At 40.9% G+C, this 24,840-nt stretch overlaps 1 protein-coding gene and 1 long non-coding RNA gene across 6 annotated transcripts in view; one reads left to right on the forward strand and one right to left on the reverse strand.

Annotated features, from left to right (window-relative positions):
• Positions 1 to 658: 658 nt before the first annotated feature.
• ZRANB3 (zinc finger RANBP2-type containing 3) overlaps positions 659 to 24,840 on the reverse strand; it is a 40,902-nt gene continuing 16,720 nt past the window's right edge. For 4 of the 5 annotated variants that reach the window (XM_053405560.1, XM_053405542.1, XM_053405552.1 and 1 more), the window contains exons 6-21: positions 24,614 to 24,699; positions 23,673 to 23,844; positions 22,063 to 22,191; positions 20,191 to 20,310; positions 19,870 to 19,989; positions 18,204 to 18,383; positions 16,450 to 16,602; positions 11,593 to 12,043; positions 9,945 to 10,160; positions 9,012 to 9,103; positions 7,776 to 7,877; positions 6,100 to 6,245; positions 5,507 to 5,653; positions 2,836 to 3,235; positions 1,519 to 1,650; positions 659 to 1,078 (exon numbers count right to left, since the gene is read on the reverse strand). In XM_053405560.1, coding sequence (XP_053261535.1) covers positions 980 to 1,078; positions 1,519 to 1,650; positions 2,836 to 3,235; positions 5,507 to 5,653; positions 6,100 to 6,245; positions 7,776 to 7,877; positions 9,012 to 9,103; positions 9,945 to 10,160; positions 11,593 to 12,043; positions 16,450 to 16,602; positions 18,204 to 18,383; positions 19,870 to 19,989; positions 20,191 to 20,310; positions 22,063 to 22,191; positions 23,673 to 23,844; positions 24,614 to 24,699 — 2,745 coding nt within the window. In that variant the 3' untranslated portion in view covers positions 659 to 979. Of the gene's footprint in view, positions 1,079 to 1,165; positions 1,651 to 2,835; positions 3,236 to 5,506; positions 5,654 to 6,099; positions 6,246 to 7,775; positions 7,878 to 9,011; positions 9,104 to 9,944; positions 10,161 to 11,592; positions 12,044 to 16,449; positions 16,603 to 18,203; positions 18,384 to 19,869; positions 19,990 to 20,190; positions 20,311 to 22,062; positions 22,192 to 23,672; positions 23,845 to 24,613; positions 24,700 to 24,840 lie in introns of those variants that run through there. The other variant, XM_053405569.1, reaches the window with a different exon arrangement.
• LOC128422071 (uncharacterized) lies at positions 12,037 to 14,406 on the forward strand. The gene is made up of 2 exons (XR_008332423.1): positions 12,037 to 12,590; positions 13,035 to 14,406. It is a non-coding gene; the product is annotated as an uncharacterized LOC128422071 (long non-coding RNA).

The following is a 24,840-nucleotide window of genomic DNA, read 5'->3' on the forward strand; positions in this document are numbered from 1 at the left end:
TGACCATCAAATGTGTAATGCCACCATCAGTGGGTTATAAACTTTGTTTAAAGCTGTATGTAGTCTACACATAATAAAGAACAGATGGACCAAAAATTTAAACTACCATCCATCAAAAGTGTGATTAAAAAGTGGTAATTTACTATAGTGAATATACCAGCAGCATTTTTGCCACAGGATGAATTGTACTCAAACCCTCTGTACCACTGGCTTTCAACTCTTAGAATCATGCTGTTTGTTTATATACTGTTAGAAAAAGTAAAGGGTTATTTTAATGCATTGGACCTATGTGTTCTGTTCTTGTGAAGGAATGCTAAATGTTAAGGTTTGAGGCCATGCCACTGTTTTACGACCATTAATTCATTTTTTTATACAAGACTACAATCCTAGCCTCACTTACCTGGCAGAAATCTCACTGAATTCAATAGGAATTAATTCTGAATAGACACAGTTAGGATTGTGCTGTCAAGATAAGCAGCTGAGCAAAGCAGCAGATTACAAGGACAAACCTCATGGTGCAATTAGGAAGCTAGAGGTTACAGCAGTACTGATATTTTAAAAAGCATATTCTGCTATTCCACCACTGTACTTGTCATATATGAGAAGATGGTTAAGGGCTAAACTGGTGCATTTCTCTCTGTATTAACCACTAATACAATTTGGGGAACAATCATTAATTTTTATTGGTCTGTCACTGTCAAATGCAATTTTACATTCCAAACCTTGTACTAAGAAAGCACAAAAGTTTTAAATCCAAAACTTTAAAATGCCAAAGATGTAGGTAGAGATGCATCTGCATGTATAATGTTGCCTTTCTCAACATTTATCTGCCATGATAACTCCAGTATCTAGCCTTAGAAAAAGCTAGGTGATTGGTTTAGGACAATCCCACTAAAAGTCAACCTATTAGTTTATTAAGGTGCATGATTAATCAGTTTGATGAACTACACATAAACTACACATCTGAATTATTTGAGCTTCATAATTTTACAAAAAAATTGGTAATATCAGATCCATACTTTAAAGCTACAGATTTTCTTTTCATTTGACTTCTTTCCTTGGCTTGCTTTGCTGTTCTCTGAAAAGAAGAGAATAGTTAGATAAGATGCATTTCATATCAACATATACTGTACAGAGAAACTGGCACTGATTAGACTGCAAATGTTGGTTGGTATGGTAACTTTTAAGATGGTCTAACATATATTGTCTACCTGAATTACAGAACTGCATTGCATCTAAAGTAAATAACCTTCGGAGTACAGTTATCTGCTTGGCAAATGAGAGAATTTGCCAACTTTTAAGAATTAAGGAAATGTGAACGAATAACTGGTAGAGAAATCGACTACAGGGCAAAGAATAAATAGGTCTAAGGATAATGTTTGGCCAAACTGCTGGAGGCAGTGGAAGACAGGAGTGCCTGGCATGCTCTGGTCCATGGGGTCACGAAGAGTCGGACACGACTAAGCAACAACAACATGCATAATGTTGAAGGGTTGTGTCAGAGTATTCTGTACTCACCTCCTTGTGGCAAACCGTACACAATGTTTGAAGATTTTCCAGGGAACACTGTCCTCCTCCACCATAAACTGGCTTTATATGATCCACTTGCCAGAACTGACCTTCAGTTGGGTTCTGTATAATTTCATTTAACTGCAATTAGATAGGAAATTAGATAAGCTACTAAACATTTACCAATTAGGAACGAGCTTGTACATACCTTTCTACCTCCTCTCATGATTTGGCTTAATCCAGACATAGGCAAACTCAGCCCACCTGTTGTTTTGAGAGTACAATTCCCATCATCCCTGACCACTGGTCCTGTTAGCTAGGGATGATGGGAGTTGTAGTCCCAAAACATCCAGAGGGCCAAGTCTGCCTACGCCTGGCTTAATCAAACACTTACTGGTTAGTCAAACCAATCTGCCATAACATCTAAACAACTATTACAATCCTAGTTGAAGGAATCACAAAAACTACAGTTTGCCAGTTCAGATGTAATGCCAAACTGTGGCTCTGTTAATCTAAAGCCATGAGGAAAAATGATGGCACATAGACACACACAGCTTGTTCACAATCCTCCAGAAGATCTGAACAGGGACTTCTAAATGTAGCTAGTACACACGTCCTCACTACCAGATTATCAACATGTATTGGGGGGGGGGAATGATACCCCAACTCTTGGTTTTATGAACATGAAATAGGGTGTCATCTAACTAAAGTTGTTCACAATGTTAATGGTTTTAGATACATATGTAAAGAGCAAAAGGTAAATAAATATACATGTGATGGCTATTGGACCATGTCTGTTGTTCTTAGATTAGAGAAGAGGAAGTTGACAAGTTATAATGAAGCTAGTGTTAAGATCAAGCGATACTCTTTAACACCTTTTGAAATTTAGCCTTTTAGGTTCTTGGAAATAGTGTTAAACCACAGTTTAAACAATTGTAACAACAAACTGTGTCTTCACAGTGTAGTTTGTTGGCAGAATACAGGTGACAGGTTGGGTTTGCGTGCTGATAGTTGGACTATGCAAATACTGGCTTTGAAAGGCTTCAAGAGCCATAAGCCTTCATCTTCTAAAGGAAGATGTGATTTTATAACATAACATGCTCACAAACTTAACTTTTACTTGCAGAAAGTGAGGCCTGCAGCTCAGCACTGAATGCAAGGAATCTTTACAGCTATGGCTTAAGATTCTTCCTTTGAAGTTGACTCACCTGATGTCATATCTGAGTTGACTGACAGGTGGGTGATCCCACCCACCGGTTCAAAGTAGCTTGGATTCAGTTCCCTATTCCTGATTGGTAACTGACTAAATCCAACAGCACATTTTACCTGAGCTAAAGGAAGCTTGGACATCCAGGAGCTCTCCAGAAGATTTTTACGGTGATTCTTTGGGGCATCTCTGACACAAAGGTAGAGTTCCTGGGCATTCAGACCACACTTCTGACAAACCCCATGTTCTATCTCAAATACTTTAGTTCTCAAGTAAGTTTGGCTAGTGCGAAATAAGAAGTTATCTTGACACTTATGAGAACAAAACCGTGTGTCACAGGAAGTTGAGGTGGAATTCTGGACAATCTGGACTGCTGGCATTTGGCAGCTAAGACAAAGTGGATTTCCTTCATTATCTACAGCTTGCAAGTAGCCTTTGTCTAAGGTGGGCTCCTCAACAGAATCAGCCTGACTAGAGTCTGATATGAGGGCTGGGCAGTTCCCATCTTCTGAAGCCAACCTAAAGATAAAACAGGTCAGTTATTTTGGTGAAGAACAATTTCCCCATTTTGTTTATTTATTTTAAAGAATTTGTAACCCACCATTAAGTTTCCAGGGCACCTTCCATAATTAAACTTCAATTATACAATATAAGGGTGTGGGGAAGAAGTTGAAGAAGCTTAACATAACCAGAGTTAAAAGCCTGGGAAAATAAAAAAGGTCACCTTGCACTGAAGACATAAAAAATGCTGCCAGGTAAGTCTCTCTGGTAATGCTCAGGCATTACGAGCAAGAATGTGCTCTCTCAGTTGCCACCTGCTTCATCTTAAGATAGGGAAGCTAACCAGAGGATCTTTGAAGGTGACACATGGTACAGGCACATATAGGTGTAGGCATTCCTTCAGGTCCACATTGTGTACGCTTTGAAGGTAAGGATCAGCACTTCAGAAACAGACCAGAAATCAATAGAGTTCTTTAAGCACCAGCAAGCATAAGGGTCAAAACTCTGGGATGTATCCAGTCTCATATAGTAACTCCAATTAATGCATGAAAGTGTTAGCACCACAGAGTAAGCTGTCCTGCTAGGTCACACCCACTCACCTTGGGAGGAAGGTCTATCAAACTCTCTGATCTCTTACTTTACACCATGTGAACCCTACCAGTAAGGATGTCTGGGCTGGTTGCTCCAAGCCTAGACCATGTGGCTTTAGCAACACAGCTTTGTGTTTCTATACAAACAATTTAGAAACATTTACACCTTGGAACTAACCTAGCTTGTCTTTTCTTGCTGCTGTATGGAAGAGCACATGAATCTAACCTTTGAGAAGTTTGTAAGTAAACCATCTTTAACTTGCCAAACGTGGTCTCTTTCTAAGCTAAGGGAAGTGGGAACTTGAACCTTTAAAATATCCCCTTCTAACAGCTTATATTTCCATGCTTTGCTGCATGCTTTGCGTTTTTAAATCCCTGCTGGGCTCTATCACTAAAGAGTACTAGCCCCAAACATGGATCTTAGGCACACAAGGAATTCTCTTTTAGTTATACCACTAAAGTATTTTCCTTTTAACCAAAATACTAATTAAAACCGCCAAAAACTCTGTAGTAGAATGTCTGCTTTGGATGCACAAACTCCCAGATTCAATTCCTGGCATCTTCAGGTAGGGCTGGAGGAAACTTCTCTATCCGAAGTGCTAGAGAGCTGCTGCCAGTCAACGTCAAAATTACTGGCTAAGAAGACCAATTATCTGTCTCAGCATACGCAGTTTTCTATGTCCTTCATGATATGCTCCCGGCAAACAATCCCAGTTATTAACTTGGCTGCTGTCTTTCTTACCAATTGCAATTGGTGGGCTGTCTTCAAAGACAGCTCCATTAACAACACATTGCTGTAATTTAGCCTGGAGGTTACCAGGGCATAGATAACCATCACAAAGCTATCTGTCTAGGAGGGGCCACAGCAACTGTACTCAGCTGCAGAAAGATGCTTCAAGTTACAGATGCCACTGGAGCTTCAAATAATAGCTAGGTCTGTAAGCACCCTCATGTTGCAGACATCTATTTTAAGAGGAGCACAGTGCCATTCAGAACACCACCACCCTGAACAGATGAACCACCCACCAAAAGTACAGTGGTACCTTGGGTTAAGTACTTAATTTGTTCCGGAGGTCTGTTCTTAACCTGAAACTGTTCTTAACCTGAAGCACCACTTTAGCTAATGGGGCCTCCCACTGCCGCCGTAGCACGATTCCTGTTCTCATCCTGAAGCAAAGTTCTTAACCCGAGGTACTATTTCTGGGTTAGCGGAGTCTGTAACCTGAAGCATATGTAACCTGAGGTACCACTGTACTTCCATTTTGTTTGGATTCAGCTTCAATTTATTGACCCTCATCATTTAAACGGATCATTTAACTTTTCCACCACTTCATTTGCAAAGACAACTACCATCATCCCTGGTCGTTGGTAACGCTCGCTGGGGCTAATGGCAGTTGTAATGGGAAATTACTTTAATGTGTTTGGTTAGATAAAGATCGGTTTTGATTAACAAAGGTGCCCAGCTGTCAAGAACTGACTAATAGTTTGAAAATGAGGGACATGGGGCTTTCTCCAATGTTGCCATTTCTTTTGCACATTAGACCTGAGCAAAGGAACGTCCTCTAGCCTGCATCCCCCCCAATGCACTCCAAAAAAGCTGTATGGAGAGCCTCTAGATCGGGGATAGGGGAGGAAGTCTCACTGCATTAGCAGATGCAACCTACAGAAATCAGTGTTACCTTGCATACTTGAAACTTACTTTGTAGAATTGTTGTCCTTTTCCCCAGCAGAGGCAGTGTGGGCATTTAAGGCAACTGTGGGTTTTTTAGTAACTATACGAACACTGCCCCCAACACTGTCAGCCTTCTTTAGTGAAGCTTTTGCTACATCCTCTTTTGTTATGTACCTAGAAACATAGGAAACATTTCATTATTAGTCTGTGGGTCAACGCAAAACACTGAGATGCAGAATTCTTGAGGAAATTCTCCTCTCAAGGTAATCCCTGTTTTCCACATGCAATCTGTAAAACTCTCATTTCCAGCAGCTTTCTCTGTTCTATTTTAAATAAGATCCATTATTACATTGATATGAAAACTATCATCAGGGTGATGAATTACTTAATTTTCTATTGTAATAACATAGGGATTCATGAGTTCTGAATCCTTTGGCATTGTTTTTGCTAAACCTATTTCTCTCACTGTTCCCACATTTTATCATGCAAAATCATGAAGAGCCTACTATATCAAACCAACACAGTTAAAACTAGCTTGTAATTTAAATCATGTTTGCATCATTAAGGTGATTTATTTCCCATCCCTCTACTGGAGTGAAAAAGAGGCTGTTAGCACACACCGTTTGGTACTGCTGAGCTTGGCTTGTTGTTTTGACAACAGCTCTTCAGCAGCAAGAATGGGGCTAGAAAATAGCTGGCCACTTTTCCTGATAATTCTCTGCTTCATGGCTGTTAGACCACTCCATTCTCTTACAAACCTCAGTATCTGGAGGAGAAAATACAAAACATAATAAAGTCTGATACGTGTAAGCTCTTGCTCTTTGAGAGTTCTTCACACACTGTATTCCAGAAGACATATTTAATGTTGGCTGGCAATATATTTTTAAAAGTATCTTTGTGGAGCATAAATATAAGAAAATACACAGAGAATGTATACAAGACAACTCACAAAAGTACAGGCCCATACTAGTGTGATGCTTGAGACTGAATGTTACCTACAAACTTCTCTAAATTAGGAGTGTATAGGGCATGCAGCAGAAACAAGAAATTTTGCCAAATCCTCCTGCTGCTCTCATATTGAGGCCCTTCTCAAGCAGCTGTGTGCTCCACCTGCCAGCAAAACAAGCACAGCAGCAAAGAAGACCCAACATTTCTTTCCTCACCCTCACATTTTCAAAAAGTTCCTCAAGCGGCTGCCTGCTGCCTGTTCCATCTGCCTGGCAGGCAGCAAAATGAGTGACAGACAATTCCCATGCTTCTTCCCCCACCCCAATCTCAAGTAGCTGCTTGCCAATTGATCTAGGTGGCTGGCAGCCGGCAAAATAAAACAAATAAAGCAGCAAATAGGTGGAACCTGTACATCTTGTCATAACTGTATTTCCATACTAGAAAATACTTAACCTGTTGAATTTGTGCTTGCCAGCTGTTAAAGGCACAAGAATCCTTTTCTCCCAACAGCAACTGAACAAAAACCTAAGCTTCTATCCTGTATTCAACTACCTGGTATTAAGCCCTATTAAACACAAAGAAACTTACTTTTGAGTAGACATGTATACCACTGTACTGAAAGTTAGCTAGGAGCTAAATGGCACCTTAAAGGTTATGGGCACAACAATGTGTCTAGGCGTGCTTTTTTATAACAAGAATACAAAGCTGAAAATGAATGAACTGCAGCTAAAATATTATGTTTATTTTTCACATGGTCTAGTCCTTCCCCTGCCCACTTCTCTAATATTCTTAAGAGGGTCTATTCTCCAGTCTCTTGAGTAGCTGGAAGTGCAGAATGTGCCTAGAACAGCGGGAGTTTAGAACACTGACCCCCCCACCCCACCCCACCATAGCCCTGTTTTGTACCCATCTTGATGCGTTTTCCTGGCTGGAATGTGTTAACAGTTTAAAACCAAAACGAACAGGAACAAAAGTTAATTCTGAATGTTATTTGCATGCACCCTGTGCAGTCTTACTGTTTTATTTTTAAACCCTTTCTCTACCCATTATATTGCAGTGCTAAAGTATTATTTTTCTAAAAAAATGACTGATGACTGACAACGGAATTGAGTTCCTAATTCTGCAGATGGGCAATTTAATTATGCACTTGAGTATATGCACAGACAAGGGAAGTGTGATATTCCCTCCCCCCCAAGAAACACATTCCACTAAAAAAAGCAATTAAGATCTGTATATACTTAGCTAATAATTGAAAACCTGACACCAAGGCAGAACATTTTGTTACTTAAATGGAAAACTGCAAGCATACACCCTGGGCATTATTTATAACTGCAGCAATTGATCTTACCAATGAACGGTTCTGTTTTTGCTGAAAGCACGCTGGTAAATCTTCCCAGTTATCCAATTTTATATCCAGCGGAATGAAGTTACAATTCAGGGGCTCCCCATCCTAGATGGATCAAATAAATTTTTTAAGTCTCCTAAATCAGGAAGGTATTCGGTTATCTGAAGGTTTCAAGGAAGTTGGTGATTTTCCTACCATAAATTTATCTTCAATTACTCATCAGAACTGCTTCTTACAATAAACCAACAACAAAATTCATGGACCTTTCATTTGCCTCACTGCAGTTGCACTGCCAACATTCTAGTTTGCTGATACCTTAGCCCTGAGCAGTAGAAATGTTTATGAACCATCCCATGACATCAAAGATGATGAGACAATGACACCCTGTGAAGTCTTACTGTTTTATTTTTAAACCCTTTCTCTACCCATTATATTGATGATGAGACAATCCTACAGCATAAGACCATTTTAACCTACTCTAGGATGTACTGATAATTTTTCATGTCTACAGAAAAGAAGCCTACTTTAAACCACATTAAATATATTACACTGAGAGACAGAGAGAGAGAGGGAGAAGAACCCAACAACAGGCCAACAACAAACAAGTTATTTGCAGTGTGTTTTCCCCATCGTTAGGACAGAAGCTCCCAATACAACTGTGAATGCAATGACTTGGATCTAACAGGGACCAGCATGACCGCAAAGGCAATTTTGCTTTCATGGGATATGTCCCCAATTTCTGCCAATCCTCTCCTCTCATGGTGTCCCCTTAGATTTCTGCCAAATCCCTCTTCCTATAAAACACAACTCAAAACTGCATTCAAAAGAATATGCTAAAGTTTTTGCTGGTTTGATGCCTTGATTATTTGCAGGTGCGGGGTGCGTTACTTCACGACTTCCCCTTGCTTCATGACAAATTCCCCAGGCTTACAACTTGTCACGGAGCAAGGGGAAGCCGTGAAGCAACGCATCCCACTCCTGCAAATAAACAAGGCATCAAACCAGCAAAGACTTTACCATGTTCTTCTGAATGCAGTTTTGAGTTGTGTTTTATAGCAAATACTGCCAATCCCCCTTCCTGTCACAACTTCCCATGCTGCATCCCTTTTCAGAGGGTCCTTCAGTCCTTAGGAATGGCTTTTGGGAGAGAACAGCAGGCTACAGATGGGAGAAAAGGGCAGGAACCATTGCATAATCTTCTAGGTTGGATTGAAGCAAACAACAGCAGTAGCACCCTACCACTGTGTAGACGTGAATTCTGTCTGTGTTCCTACTTGCACAGAACTTCAGGCCAGAATATGCTGGGAATGATTCCGAGTCTTCTGTATGCTCTGTAAATAAAGGTGAAATGACTTTCAGCAAAATTCATTCCCCTTTCTTCTCCTTAGGGCAGATTAGACAATATAGCACAGGCATGCTCTACTCAATGAGCAGGAAAGCTCTCACTCCTCCACCACCACCAGTTTGTGTCAAGCTTAAGTTTTTATGAACCAGCATTGCAATCTCGTGGCATAATCACTTTTGTGTAAGACAGTTGTGCCAAACAGAAGTGTGGCATGAAACACTGGCATAGCAGAGTCTCAAGGCAACTTGTGCCAGGTCCAAGTCTCAGCAGTGGCCTTTGGGAGTGAGGGTGTGGGCAAACGGACCCTTGATTGGTTTTCTATATTAAACAGCAGAGTGTTTCATGGCACATTTTTTTAACTTTGTCTCACTTTGCTAAACATATGTAAGCTTTACTTGTTTACAAAAATTTTCCTTAAAGAAGCACATATTAAAAACGTTGTTCATAATATGCCCAAATTGCTAGAATACAAACCACAATTCTGTAAAGAACCCCCAAATCTACTGGGAGCAACTGCTTCACCATCTCTGAACTCTCTCAAGGCTTTTTTCATGTGCAGAATTATTTGTGATCTCTGAGATGTATATATAAGGCGTTGTGGGTGGTATTCAACATACTGAAATTAATGGACTTAACTTAGTCATCTTTATCAATATCACTGGGTCTACTCTGAACAAAACTTAGTTGAATACCCCTCTTTGATCACCACTTCTGGGGCTCTTGCAAATATTCTGCATGTACTGATCCCCAGAGCATGATAATACACAATAAAATGACATGCTCACCACAAGTTAACTATGCTCCAGAAGGAAATCAGTTTTCCTTACCCACTCTGAGCTCTTGCTCACAACAGTTTGATTGCTCATTTATGTCTTCCTTCGTTCCACTGGACATCCCAGTCAGTGGTTGCTCTAGGATATTTCTCCGGGAACTTTTATGGGCTGTCCCTCCTGCATCAATAAGGTTTATAATCTCTCGGGCTGCGCTTTCTTCCCCAATCCCCGGAGAAACAGAATTGCTGATCTGGCTTTCATTCTTTATACCTATACATGTTTAAAAAACAAACACCACAAAAACAGTAGTCAACCCTCTCTTACACACAGGTCGATAGGTAACAGCAAAGCCTACAGCGCATTCCTAGCAAAGTCCACTAGTTAGCTCTTAAAAGAAGAGTTGCCAACACAATCAATTATATAGACAGTTCTCCATAGAGAAGGCAGGCCATAGCTTGTGCCTGCTGACTCTTTCCCTCCTAGTACAGAGTGGCATTAGACAGGATGATGCTATACAGCCACCCAATGCAGAAAAAACTTTTATGTCTGGTTGCTGCCGCATGATTGGCAACTCATTGCATAGGCTTCATGAACAGCAACCTTGGCTTTGATCCTAATGTGTGCGAAAGCTTCATTCTTGAAATGAAGACCTTCTCCCCTCTTTCCCACTGTTAGTCCATCAGAAACCTGCTCCAGAGTATTTGGGGCCCTCAAGAGAAGAATTAGATATGGGAGATGGTATGGGATAAGGGCTGCAGCAGGAAGAGGGAGACTGGGAGCCATCATGAAGTCTTCTTGTACAGGCTGAAATGCTGTTCTGGATCCAGGCCCTTATACTGAAAAACAAATTCAATCTGGGGGACAGAGAATTCTGCAGCTGCAACTGTAAAGTGGCTTGATTTGAATTGCCAGTGGCTTGATTTGAATTACTTTATAATGAATGATTTTAGAGTGTTGTTTGTGCTGTACTTTTGTACTGTTTTATTGTTGTTAGCCGCCCTGAGCTCGGCTTCGGCTGGGGAGGGCGGGATATAAATAAAATTTATTATTATTATTATTAAAGTGTGGAAGACTTGGCAGCCCTGTTTGGGAGGTTCTAACAGAGGTAGAGGTAGGAAGGCAATGAGCTTCTCTGTGTACAAGGTGGACATATGGCAAACACATGCAGATAAAATCCAAACTTAAAAAAATGAACAAAACCTTATACAAATGGAATTTTGGATTTAGGGATGTTAGGTATCCTTTATAAATATAAAATGCCATATATCCTTTCGAAGTCAATTTCCAATAAAATGACCCATTTTATAATAAGGTAATTAGGTGAGATAGCTACAGTGCATTGTCTGACCAAGAATAGTAATAAAATACACGTGTTTCATGGACTTGTGGGAAGAAGTGTTATTTCCTGAAGAGGACTGGGAAAAGTAACGTGCCATGGAAATTGAATTTCTACTACAAAGCATTACATTTACACCATGGTAATATCAGAGGCACCCATTGCCACTGAATGTATGGCATGTTATACTTTATAGGCAAAGTGAAGATTTTGGAAGCTTTTTCTGAAAATTTTAAGAAAAAAAGTCACTCAAGTTTTTCTTCCATTACTTCATATTTTTAAGCATTCTTTTGTGCCATTTTAAAAAATGGCTTTTTTAAAAAAGAAAGAAAGGAGATCTTAATTGGAGCACAGGGGCTTACTTACTGTTCTTTCTCCGAGGAGATTCACACATTTCACAATATGGCAGCAGTGAATTATTACTGAAAGTGCAGAGGCTGCAGCGCCAGGTTGCCTCAGAAGGGCATCCTTTGCTTGAATTCGGTAATGGTGTGCCAAAACCTTCTTGTGTGGTTTCTTCTGTAACGGGAAGGTTTGTTTTTCCAAATGAAGAGTTCCTCCTTTTCTCAGGAGAGCTCTTTGGAGTCAATGGCAGTAAAGCTCTTGGTCTCTTTGCTTCTCTACAAAGCAAATCCTTCTCAATGAGTTCCTCAGAGTCCAAAGAACCACCATTTGCCTGGTCCATTTCAATGGAGGCTTGAGAAGAAGCTGGACTGAAGCCTGAAGCCTTATCACAAGATGGAGTTTTTCGCTTTTTTTCAGCATTTGGTTTTGGTGAAAGGAAGGCACGAATATCATGCTGCTTTTCCTTTTCAAACTAGGGCAGATAATAAAACAACCATTACATCTCTTTCATTGCAAACTATTGTCTCATTCTTCCATTTCTTAATTTATTAACCTTTCCAACTGCAGCGTTTCCCCAACAGGTAGTCTTTTAATACAGCAAATTTAAAGAGGAAAAACTTGACATATCAAGAAAATTATTAGGACCAATATTCCAATCTGAGGGATTCTAGACCACTTCCTAACCTATTGTTGTGTTTATTATTTCTGGCAAGCTGTCAGTGCAACACTCAAAAAAGTTTATGTTCTGTCTTGCTAAGATATGGCTTCCCATGAAATACACATTATCAGGTATGCGTTAAATGCATTAATTTAGTTTATGAATTTTAATTTTATTAATTTGATTCATGCTACTGAGAAAGTCGGATGCTACATGGGAGATCAGCAAGGTACAACACCAGTTTCAACAGCTGCAGTGAAGTCAATGGTTGAAGCCTGGTGTCATGATAAAATCATGGGATTGGCGTGGTATTCAACTACATTTTACTCATAGCAGGCACGCAGAAATCAATAAACATAAGGTCCGGAAATTTTGGCATCTGGTTGCCCAAGGTACAAATGGGCTGGGCTACTCGTTAGAAGCATCTGTCCAAAGAAAGGATTGGGTGACATATTTTACAGGAATATATGCCCCCTGCCCTGACTCACCCCCCACAAGTTTACTATACTCAGTTATTAGAACTGCCAGAATGGCCAGACGTCAGGCCCAATCAGATTAAGAGGCTAATCGCAAGCCAACTAGCTAATAAAGCTCCAGGAGAAGACATGATCCCAATGGAGATCTACAAGATAAGACCTGATTTCTGGTCACCCATTTTTGCAAAATTGTTTTCATACATTAACAGCTCAGGTCGCATACCTGAAGGGTGGAAGCTGAGTATAATTGCCCCAATATATAAAAAGGGTGATAAGAAAAACCCCGCCAATTATAGACCCATTAGTTTGTTTGTTAGAATAAACATAAGGTCAATGGGTTTACTCTGAGTAAAACTTATTGCAAAGGCAGAAAAGCTTTTTCAACCCAATGACTGCATTATGCTGGGGGCCCATGCCAGTGATAGATGGGAGCAAAAGTGGCCTGAGCAGTAAATGTGGCTTACCTTTATAGAGTAGACTACATTCTAGCTACACAAAAACCAGAGCTTTCACCCACCACCAAGGCAAGTTAAGAGACATTGCCACTTGAAGAGGGGCAGGACCAGTGAGAGGTATGGCCTACTGAGAGTCTTGAGGGCCATGTAAAGAAATCCCAAAGCCTGAGCTTCCCAACCCCGAGTTTATTATGATGGGGAAAAGCCTAGTCTCCCCCCCCCCCCAGGTCTTGTGTTGCCCTTCACCTGCTCTGGTATGGCTTCAAGGTGTTTAGAAGGTTTCAGTGTGATTTTTGGATTAATTACAGCTTCTCGAGTCATCAAAACCTGACAAACAGTGGTTAAATGTAACAAGTTTGTTTGTTTGGAATGTCAGCTTTCAGCCACGGTTCATAAAACTGGTTTGTTTCAACAAACCTCAGTTAAGATGAATAACAGCTTGGATGACATACTAAGCTATGGTTAAACAAAAGGTGAAGGTGAAAGCTTCTAATTGTGGTTGCATGGAAGACAGGAGAGGCATGGTGCTTGTTCCAGAATGGTAGCCAATATCCCCATCCCAGCCAAAGTCTAGAGTTACTATTGCAGTTTACGAACGGTTCTTACTTGACTCATAGGCTAAATAGATCTTCACAATACTGTAACTGCATGCAAACGATTAATGTTCCCAGCTTGGTCAAAGGAATCACACAGTCAAAAACATATTAACTTTAATTGCCATTTTGGTTATTATAACACAGTTGGAATCATGTTAAATTGCTTTGAATTTGCATGCCATCTTGGGTCTCAGAACCTGAAACCTAAGAACGAATCTCCCCCTTCTTGTATTATGCTTAAATGAAGCACCTAACTGCAAAGCCATTTCTGCATATTAAAGCAAAAGGTTATATGTATCCAATCTGGCAGCGTATGCACATGCAGCCTTTCTGTATTTAAGATTAACCAAACTGCCTTATAAAGCCACAGGCTAATTGATGTATCATACAGACAACATATTGAGTACTCAAATTAGTCTGGCACAGAGCGGTGAACTGCTCTGCAGTCATTCCAAGGGTATTATCCATATTTACAATGAGGCTACTGCTTGAAGAAGTGGATTTTGGCTGTACCAAATCTGTTGAGGATCCTTTACGGGTATGATATTCTGATAAATGGCAGCAGGATGCACTACATTTGCTGCACAATAGTAACCAGTGACCTGGCAAAATCCTAGGTGAGTTAGCACCATAATAAATCCATAGGGTTTTAGGGTAACCCCCCTAAAAAGTATGAAATGAATGTATTCACACAGAAGTTATAGCAAACTCCTAGTCAGTTCACAAACTGTTGATGAGATTTTGGAATCAAATTACAATAGCTGATATAATCTGAAGGAACAACTTCCAAGCACTCATACAACCACTCACCAAATTATTTTGGTAGGCAGCTGTATTACGAAGCACAGATCAGAAGCAACATTTCACAAGTGAAACAAGCAAATTTTCTTTGCTACAAAAAATTATGAAGGGCGGTATTCAGCTAAGTTTTACTGAGAATAGATCTGCTGAAATGAATGAAGTTAATACCTCAAGGGACCATTTCTCTCCATATGAACCAACCTGGACCCTGTGATCATCATCAGAGGCCATTATCTGCCCCCTCCATGAGGGGTCTGGAGGGTGGTCATATGAGGAGAGGCCTTTTCCGTGGGGGCTCCTCATTTATGGAATTCTCTCCCTAGGGCAGCTCTCCTGGCACCTTCATTACCTATCTTTAGGCAGCAAGTGAGAACACCCCTCATTTCCTAGGCTTTAGACTAATTAAACGATCCTTGGCCTTTAAAACAGTCCGTGTATGGGATCCTCGGACGAATGGCAGTATGTAAATTTAATAAATAAGTACATCAAAATAAATAATGAACTTAACTTAGTCACGGTCATTAATTTCAATGGGTCTATACTCTAAGTAAAACTTAGTTGACTGCCACACTAAGTATGACTGTGGCAGTGATCATGAAATTACTATTTTGTGCGTGTATGTATCTCTAATTGGTGCCCTAGCATCCATGGAAGTGATCTGATTCATGTACTCACTTCTGATTCATGTACTCAATTCTCCCTCCCTCCCACAGATCAGCTCCTTTCAGACAAAGAGAGAGAGAGAGAAAGAAAGGGCACACACAAATACACTTCACTTTTCTAAAGGATTTGTGTAAAAGCCAGACCCAGTATGATTAATCTGAGCCTTGAAATGCATAGAGTTCAAACAGGAAGTGGAAAAGAGCACCATTTTCAAATTCCTCCTTCAGCGTTTTGTATTTCGCAAGGGAGAAAAAGGGGTGGGGGGTGGGTCTCCAAGGCTTTGTAGACACCAGGGGATATTTGAAGCTTATGATGGTGCCACGTTGGCAATATCTGTACTGTATTAGCAGATTTCTCTGCCAGATCAAAAGCGTTTTGATAAGTGCACGGGTACCAACTGGATAGTATCCATACAGACTGACATACGTTCAGGCGCAAAATAAGCAAATAAATGGCTGCAATTAAACTAAAATGAAGGGCATGTGTATGCATGTATACACATTTCTGTTATAATCAATAAGACGTGAAAGTGCTTATTGGCAATGGAAGTCCCAGGTGGGTTTCATGGTTTTGGGTCTTTTGACTAGATGGACAGGCTATTTGAATACAGCTAATTGTCCAATTTGTTTTTAGATATTTTTAAAAATCAAATTGCGAAACAACCCAGACTTGTCCAACAACACGAGAATATAGATACATATAGGATGTCCTGTGAACCTCAGGTACTAACATGCCTGCAAACCAAAGCAGGAAGTATAAGTATGTAGTCCTGGCAAAATGGCAATTCAAATTACATCTCATGTGAATGCCCAGACTTCAGAAATACGTGAACATGTTAAGCACCACACATGATCTCTTTTTGTACTTAAAGGTAAGGGGACCCCTAACCATTAGGTCCAGTCGCGGACGACTCTGGGGTTGCGGTGCTCATCTTGCTTTATTGGCCCAGGGAGGTGGTATACAGCTTCCGGGTCATGTGGCCAGCATGACTAAGCCGCTTCTGGCAAACCAGAGCAGCGCACGGAAACACCGTTTACTTTCCCGCCGGAGCGGTACCTATTTATCTACTTGCACTTTGACGTGCTTTTGAACTGCTAGGTGGGCAGGAGCTGGGACCAAGCAACGGGAGCTCACCCCGTTGCAGGGATTCAAACCACCAACCTTCTGATTGGCAAGCCCTAGGCTCTGTGGTTTAACCCACAGTGCCACCCGCATCTTTTTGTACTTACGTGAGTGAATAAAACTTCATTCTTTATCTCATTTAGGTTTTCATTTGGGATCCATGCTTCAGCAAAATTCAAGAAATTCCACTTCCCTTTGTCACCTTCTTGCGCCTGCAGTTTTTCTTTCTTGCCATTTAGTGCGGTCCCAGTAACATTGGCCTGCAGACAGAAAGATTAAAAACGGTTTCACTCTTGACAACATAACTTCATCCCATGCTTGTCTAGGGTGGTGCATAGGGTTGGGGCACAGTAGTTTCCGGGTCCAGAAACTATTCTTTCCTACCCCAAACCAATGAACTTGCTAAGCCCCATTGTCTCAGAAGCAAAATCGATTCTACTTCTGGATGGAAAAAAGCAATTGAGAAATGATCTGTTCCATCAGGCAGGAGAGAAAAAACCAGAGGGGACTGAGCCTGCCTCCCACAGTCCTTTGCTCTCTTGCCTCCGTCACGTGACGAGGGTTGCTACCCACCCATTCGGTTCATTATCAACTGCCTAAAATAAGCAATTACATTTCCAAAGGTGAAGATTCCAACCAGACTGCATGCCCTATGCCCCCTGGTTATGTAGACTAAATAAATTGTATTACAACAAATAACATGTCTTAAAATAAATAGTATTAATAAAATAAATAATAAATAGTATTAATAAAATAGTATTTTATTACTATCTATCTTACTGCCATTGGCCATGCTTGCTTGGGGGCGATGGGCGTTGCCCATGGCCAAGTAGGTGAGCAACATCTGGAGGGTCAAAGGTTCCCCACACCTGCTTTAAGTTTACCTGAGGGAATCCTGTTGTGGATTTCTCTGCCATCTGAAGTACAGGGCAGATGGCTACAAGGCTGACAGCCTTCCCAGTATTTATGGTGCTCTGTACACAAGAAGGAGTAGCAGGACTAGCTCACTTTCCAGGTTTTAGAAGGCTTCCAGACACTGTGCTTTAGAAGTCCTTCTGCCAGCCATAAACAGATCAAAGGGAAGCATAGGCTATAGATAATATCTGTTGCTGACTTGTTGAAATGGGCTTTTGTAAAGTGAATTTTAGAAAGCGTCACTGGCTATGTCTTTTAGTGGTGATATTTATATGGTGGTTTTAAAACTGAACCACTTCAGAAGTATATGCATAGAAGCAAGGTATAAATAGGTAAAAAATGAGAAGCAAAATTTCATTTAAACTTATTGTGTGTACTGGTACCTCTAAGAAGTGTCATGTGTCTCTTCTACCTTCTCTGCTGAGTCAGGTTTACGGATACAAAGCTACTTGTCAGTCTTATATTCTTCTTAATGGTTCCGTTCATCTTGTTTTCAAATTCACCTTTTAGTCATCAAAGCTAGATTTTTGGCTTTGCTTTCCACATGCTACCCAATATATTTAGACCTAAAATGGTTTTGAGGAAGTTTTAGCTTTGGTCCTAATGCTTTATAAACACACAAACTTTATTAACAGGACATTCTCAACTGTCTTACCTGTTTGTTTGTTTTTTAAAAACCTGCTTAAAAAATACACACAAACTCTGTTTAATTCTGTAGCCAAAGGAATTTTAAATTCTATCATTTATTGACCTTTTCTTCCGATACAGAGTCATGCCTCCTCCCAAGAACCAAAAGTCATATGAAGTGATTAGGGTAGGGGACAATCCAGAAAATAGGGCTGTTAGGTGTATGTGCACTCACAATGTAAGGAAGGTACTATAGTCGGTATCTTAGAGCCGTGCTTTGGACAGTGAGGTCTGCCAACGTTTAAGTGCGAAAACATACCTTGCGATTCAACATTCCCCACATAAGAGGGTCCAGCGTCCCATTTGCGATAAGGTAATGGATATTCACAGAACTGCACTGTCCAATCCGATGCGCCCTATCTTCGGCTTGCTTTATGTGTCCAGGGTCCCAGTATAGTTCAGCAAAAACCACATGAGTGGCAGCAGTAAAGGTTAATCCCTACAAATAAAGACAAAAATGAAGGCTCCAACTTGGAAAGCAGAGTCAACTAAAGGGAAAGGTATTTAATGCTTTTGCCAGAGAGTCCTCACGTAATGCCTTGGGCTCAGAAGGCTCAGTTAAATCTGAAAATGGTTAGCCAACATGGTTTAAGGAATTATGACAAATTGCATTTCCAGTTACTGCTGGCGCCCACTGCCTGCCTGGGTTTAGGAACTCCCAACTTGGCGTCCACCTCCCACCTTGCACTCCTCCCTTCCAGCAAAACCTTGCCACAGCCTGACACTAAGGTTTCTTTAAGTTTTAGGTAGATCATACGGAAGGAAAGGAGTAACTTCCTCCCACCGCTTTCGGACTCACCCTTTCCCTGCAAATGCCAAACCATCACTGTTTGGGCTCACTGACATCTCACTTCTCATCCCTCCTCTGAATTTCTTCCTTCTCCTCTCAACAGCCTTCAGTAGTAATCATGGATTTTTCTTTTGTTCTACCTTATCAATAAAACCGGCTTCTGGAAATCATCTTATCTCAGTTGCTCCATGCTGAGTTCCTTATGCAGGCACCCTGCTACTTAGACTGACGTCCTTAAATTAAGCATGTATATTTTTTTGTAAATGTACTCGTTTCTGGGCCAGCTGTGCTAGACTCACAGCAGCCTGTCATCTGGCACAAGAGAGGCAGGGCCACAGCGGGGACATTCCCTCTTATGCTTGAGCTAAATTCCCCCCAGTCATGTGGGTTCCATACGGGTTTATTCCCCTGAACACAGAAAATTAGTTCGCAGACATGTGTCCTAAACAAGTGTGGGGAGAATGCATTTGTACTTTTATTGTGGTGGCAGCGATGTTACAGCAAACTACTGTCCACCGCAGAGACCAAGCTGGGAAAAGCAAACAAGCTGTTGGGAACTATATAACCATTTCGTTAAATATAGGCCTGAATGCTGAAACTGACTCTTGGGGGAACAGAATAGGAATGTTTGTGTATTTCCCATACCATATCTTAAAATTCTTATCTCTATTGGTATATACTGAAGAGCAAGTCATGAGATACTACATTTAAGGAACTCCTTTGACCTATGCTGATGGAGTGAGAAACAACACCATAACAAAACATAGGAACGGGTTATTGTTCAGGGTTAGGCCATGGGAGAAACTGGTTAACTTTTTCCTTAGTTATACCGATTTGCTATGTTAATTGCTGCAGGATCACGACCCCCCCCCCACTGTTGCGTAACATCAGCATAATGACCAGAGGTGATATTACTGTACAACTCTACATAGTGCTTTAATTCAGCAGTTTCATCTGGAATTTCTCTCACACAAAGTGGTCTCTGTGACACCTGTCAATTCACTTACCAAGCTCTTTGCCTTGCAGTGTGCCCCATAGCGTTTTAAAAAAAGAAGTCAGTGGCAATACAGATTAACAGTTCAAATGCCATAAGCAGTAACTCACAAGTTGTATCCTGTATATTGTTAGTCCTTACCTGGCCAGCAGCCAGAATGCTCAAAATGGCTACCCTAGTATCTGGGTCCTTCTGAAATTGATTGACAAGGCTGATTCTTTCTGCTGAAGGTACGCTTCCATCTATTCGAATATATCGAGCCTGTGAAGTAAGAAAACCAAAGCATTACCCGAAGGTAAAGGAAATCCTTGTCTTTGCATATCAACAGCCAAGATGCGATAAACGCAGACTTTTAAAAAAGCAAGCATTTTTTTAAAGCAAGCACCAAAAAGAATGCGTAGTGGTTTAGAGCTCGATAGTAAGATCCTTAAAAAGCAGTGGAAGAAAATAAGCCACACTTACCTTGCTTTCTATCACTGCCTCTGTACATGCCTGAAGCATGCTTAAGTGATGAGCAAAGACTAGAAACTTCAGTTTGTCATTCTGAAGCAGCATTTTGATGTAATCCTTTACTGCTCCTGCCTAAAACATACAAAGCACCTTGGAATTTTGTTGTAATAAAACAGTTAAAAGGACAAAACAAAGTAATTTGTGTTGATGTAAAAGAGAAAACTACATTAGCATACAAGGTTAATTTCCTCTCTCGGTTTGAACAATATCCATTATCTGAAGTGTGCCAAGCAAACAAAAAGCCAATCTATGCACCAAGTTATCTTACAGATATATATTACTGGCACATCATCATCATTAGTGTACATCCACTAAGGGTTGTATCTGAAGGCAGACTGTGAGAATGGAAAGATACTTCTGCTTGTGCAAAGGGGATAACTATTTCTGCTGAATCCCAGCTCTATCAGCTGGGCCACATCCCATTCTATTCCTGAGGATGCCTGACCTTCAGGATTGGTTTTGTGGGAATCATGCACACCAACTCCTGGGGGCCAAGCCTCCCTCAATGGGCTCCCTTAATGTTTTGAGTGGGCCAGGTCCCCCTACTGTTCAAAGCAAACACAGAGCGACATCAGGACGTCGTGCAATGTTGCGTGTGTGACATCAGGACATTGTGTTGGGCCCCCTCTATGTTTTTTTTTAGAAGATGGTGCTTCTATTGGGGATAATGAGAGCTGAAGCACAGAGGAGGACTGTAAGTGAGCCACTATTACAGTTCTCTGGAATCAACACAAAGTGTTATTACTACAAGTACACTGTGTTACTTGCTGCCTGCCCCTTAAAAAGCAGTCAGGAATGCAACTTGGCACTGGAAATAAATTTGCAGCTAAAGACAGTGCCAAGTGAGATAATTAAAACATGAACACTATCTACTAAGTTGAAAGACAAAGTTAAAAGTGTGGCCTTGTCTTATCTAAAGCCTGAACCTGTATTCTAAAATTGGAGACAAGAGTTTATCTTCAGTGTAACTGGATACTGCTCATTAATTCAGAGATACTTTACGACAATAGGTAGGAACCAAAGTCCTTCTGTTCTCAGATGACCTGTGTGACCCAGTGTAGGCTTCCATGAATGGAAGTGAGGAAAGGTGGGAGAGAGGGGTTTGCTTGTTTTTGCTAATAGCTCCTGCAGCCCTTCATTTGGGGGGAAACCCTGAAACAGCGTGGGAGGTGGTGCACAGCCTGCAGGGAAAAATCTGCAAAAATGATCTTGCACTTCCATTTGCAGAAGAATGATGCATCAGAGCCCCTTCCAAAAATGGAAGGAATTCTGTTCACCAAAGGGTGTCTTTGGATCCCGCACACTATTCAAAACCATACTTCTTTCACTCTTGAGAGACTCATTCCCTCATGGGCCATGTGCCAGTGACAAGCAAGTCCAGAGGCAAAAGCTAGCCAGAGCAATGGATGCAAAACTTTCCGCTGTACAGTGGGCTACACTGCAGCCTCACAGAAGCCAGACTTCTCTATACAGGCAAGCGAGGGGCTCCCTCACCATTCCAGTACACATTCCAGACAAGGAAAGTACACAAGGAGGGTGCAAAGCACAGCTGGTGAGGAGTAGGACCTAGAGAGAGCTCTGAGGGCCAGACAGAGATGGCTGGAGGGTCAAATTTGGGCCCTGAGCCTGAGGTTCACCCCCCCCCCATGCCTGCCATGATAGTTTGACAAAACACAGTGACAGAAAAATCACTTTATACTGGGCTGCTATAATTTTCAGGAACATACAGGAAGAGAATCTAACAAATGGACTGACAAATTTGTATATATAGGCAGTACAATTCTTTAAATAAATGTTAAAAATGGCAAGACATGTCAAGATTACCTTGGCAATGGCAGTCTGCTTGAACATGCTTGTAATTAGGCTCATCACCTGGAAAAAGTCACTTTCCGCAGAATCTAAATTTGAAGCTCTCATTAATTTCTCCCACTCTTCAAAGCTAGCATTTAATTCCTGCACAGGAGGGAATGGCAATATTTAGAGGCAAAAAATGTGAAAGGGCAAAACAATTACTGTTTCTCTGAATCATGCCCTACTTTTGCTACCGAGAAGAAAAGAGAAAAACAACAGTCCCTAAAGATGCCAGCTTCTTCACAGAGGAATGCTAGTGCAGAGGTAGGTCAGTCACATGTTGCTGCCAAGAATAGAAGCCTAAGACAAGCTCGGGACAAAATATCAAAATAAAAAGAATTTACAGCTCATTCTGTTTCAGTCATATATCAATGGCTAAAAACACCCCTTCTTCAAGGCTCAAAAAGAACTGAAAGCTGGTGAAGAAATCAAAAACAGTGAAGCACATTGGTCTCAGGGCTATACTTTTACAGCACCTTCTTTAATGCCTTTGCAAATATAACAAAACATTTCATTGTTGTGCTTATTAATTCGGTGCAACTGACTGTGCTACTTATTTAAAATACAGCAATTGTCATTGTTTCAGACCATTAGTCATAATGCTATTTTAAATGAATAAACTCTGACTTTAGTAGCTGTTGGCACCAAGTGAGAAGACCATGAATTCTCCTTGTGCCATGTCTCAAAGTACCTCTGAAATTACCCAGTGGGATTCTTGGTTCTTAAAATGTGTTGAAAGCTGCACTGAGCATGCATCAGTTCCATGTGGCAGTATTCAACTAAGTTGTTGTTGTTGTTGTTGTTGTTGTGTGGAACAAGGTCTGCTTGCACAGAAGGACTTTCCCCGCCCTCTCTTCCCCCTAAATCTGCTCTGCGGGGTAGAAGGAACCCCCAGAACAGGTGCAGTGGGAGGGGGAGACAGGCATGGAGAGAAGCCCCATTATGTAAGTGGATCTCAGTCCTCATGTACATTTCCCACTTAGCCCCGCACTGGACGCCACCCATGGTTATCTGGACAGTGCCCATTACTACTAAATCTTACACAAAGTTCATAATGGGACTTAACTGTGTATAAAAGTATGCTTTCCAATTTGCTAAAGTATTCAAACAAAAGTTCCAGGCAGGAAGAGAGTGTTCTCCTAGAATTATGGCAGTAAATGCAAAACAAGACTTCTAAACCCTTTTTTAATAGATAACTGAATATCACCACTAGGAAAAAGTGATAGTTTTCATAGGAGTTATTGGTTACTGCTTCTTTCAGTAACCGCTGAAAGAGAGGTTAACCGCTACTTCTAAAAGGTACTGTTAAGTTCCTGAAGAGTTCAGCTGTACTAAGTTTTATTAAAGTTGTTAGAGAGACACTGAAATCATTGAGTTATATACTTGGGCGAACCTAGTTTTTTAACCACACAGGCTGAGGTTCTTGAATAGAGTCACACTGAATAGAACTGCTAAAAAAATGTAGTCAAGTCACACGACGAGAGTTTTCAGAGCGAGGTAATTCTGTGTGTATACTACACACAACACTTAAAACCATAAAAATGAATCACCACCATCACACAACTAATAGTACACTGGTTTACCGTAGCAGCAGTTTGGGGAAGATCAAAAGAAATCCGTTGTCTGATTTTAGGTGGCAACTGTGTTAAAACTTCATTTTTCAGACGCCTAATCATTATATCACTTAGCAACTGGTGCAGTTCATCTAAATTTGAAGCTCCTCTGCAGTCCCACTGTCGTCTTTTACCAAAGAATCTGGAGCAATTAAAGAGCAGTGAAAAATAGGACACTTAATTTAAATCAACATTAGTTAGCATTTGATTTTACAAAGAAGAAGCATGCAAGTCTATTTGATCAGCATTCCACACCTCTGCAAAAAGAGCAAACCATATAAAGGAGTATCTCAGTGGTCTGTTGCAGCCACAATGTTGCTGATCTCTTAATCAAGTTGCAGAAACACAAAAATTTAGTAGTAGTAATAATAATTTATTATTTATACCCCAGCCGCTCTGGGCGACTCCCAACAGATTAAAAACACGATAAAACATTGAAAACTTCCCTAAACATGCTGAACTATCTCCCTTCTCCTCCCCTCCACCTACTGTTCTGGTTTCAGAATGGATTTGGGGGAAGTTCAGGGGCCATGTGGTGGTGGAGGTGGGGAACACTGATGCACTAGTGAGAGTCCTTTCGCTGGCTTCTGCTCACACAATGGCTTAGTTGAATCCAGCCCATGAAGAATAAATATAGAACACAGACATGAAATCTTAAACCACAGCTCAGCCCAATTTCTTGCAGTTAGAAAGGGGAGAAGACGAGGAAAGGGGGAGAGGCAGAAGGAGAGAAAAGCGGTTTGCCCAATCAACCACAGTTACATAGTCCCTGAAAGTTTACTTCTGGAAGATTTAAAGCCTCTACAGAAAAAGGTTGTCCATCACAATCTCAAGCAATTAAATCAGTAAAATGATCAAGAGGGGAAAAACAAACATCAATAGGGAAGTAAAAGTTGCTGAAATACTAGTACCTGAAATGCGCGTCGCAATACTTTTTTGCATATTCAGTCCATGTGCCAAATTTTCGTGCGCAAATCGCTTCAAGTTGCATGAAAAGCTGTAAAAACCATCGTAAGAGGACTTTATTAAGATGACCATTTTCTCAAAATCTGAGAGACACTCATTCTGCTTCTATGAGCATAACCAGCACCATTCCGAAAATTGCATCACAGTCATGGGCAACTTCCAAGTAGCCCCT

This window comes from Podarcis raffonei, chromosome 1 (assembly GCF_027172205.1).
Source record: "Podarcis raffonei isolate rPodRaf1 chromosome 1, rPodRaf1.pri, whole genome shotgun sequence".
NCBI lineage: Eukaryota > Metazoa > Chordata > Lepidosauria > Squamata > Lacertidae > Podarcis > Podarcis raffonei.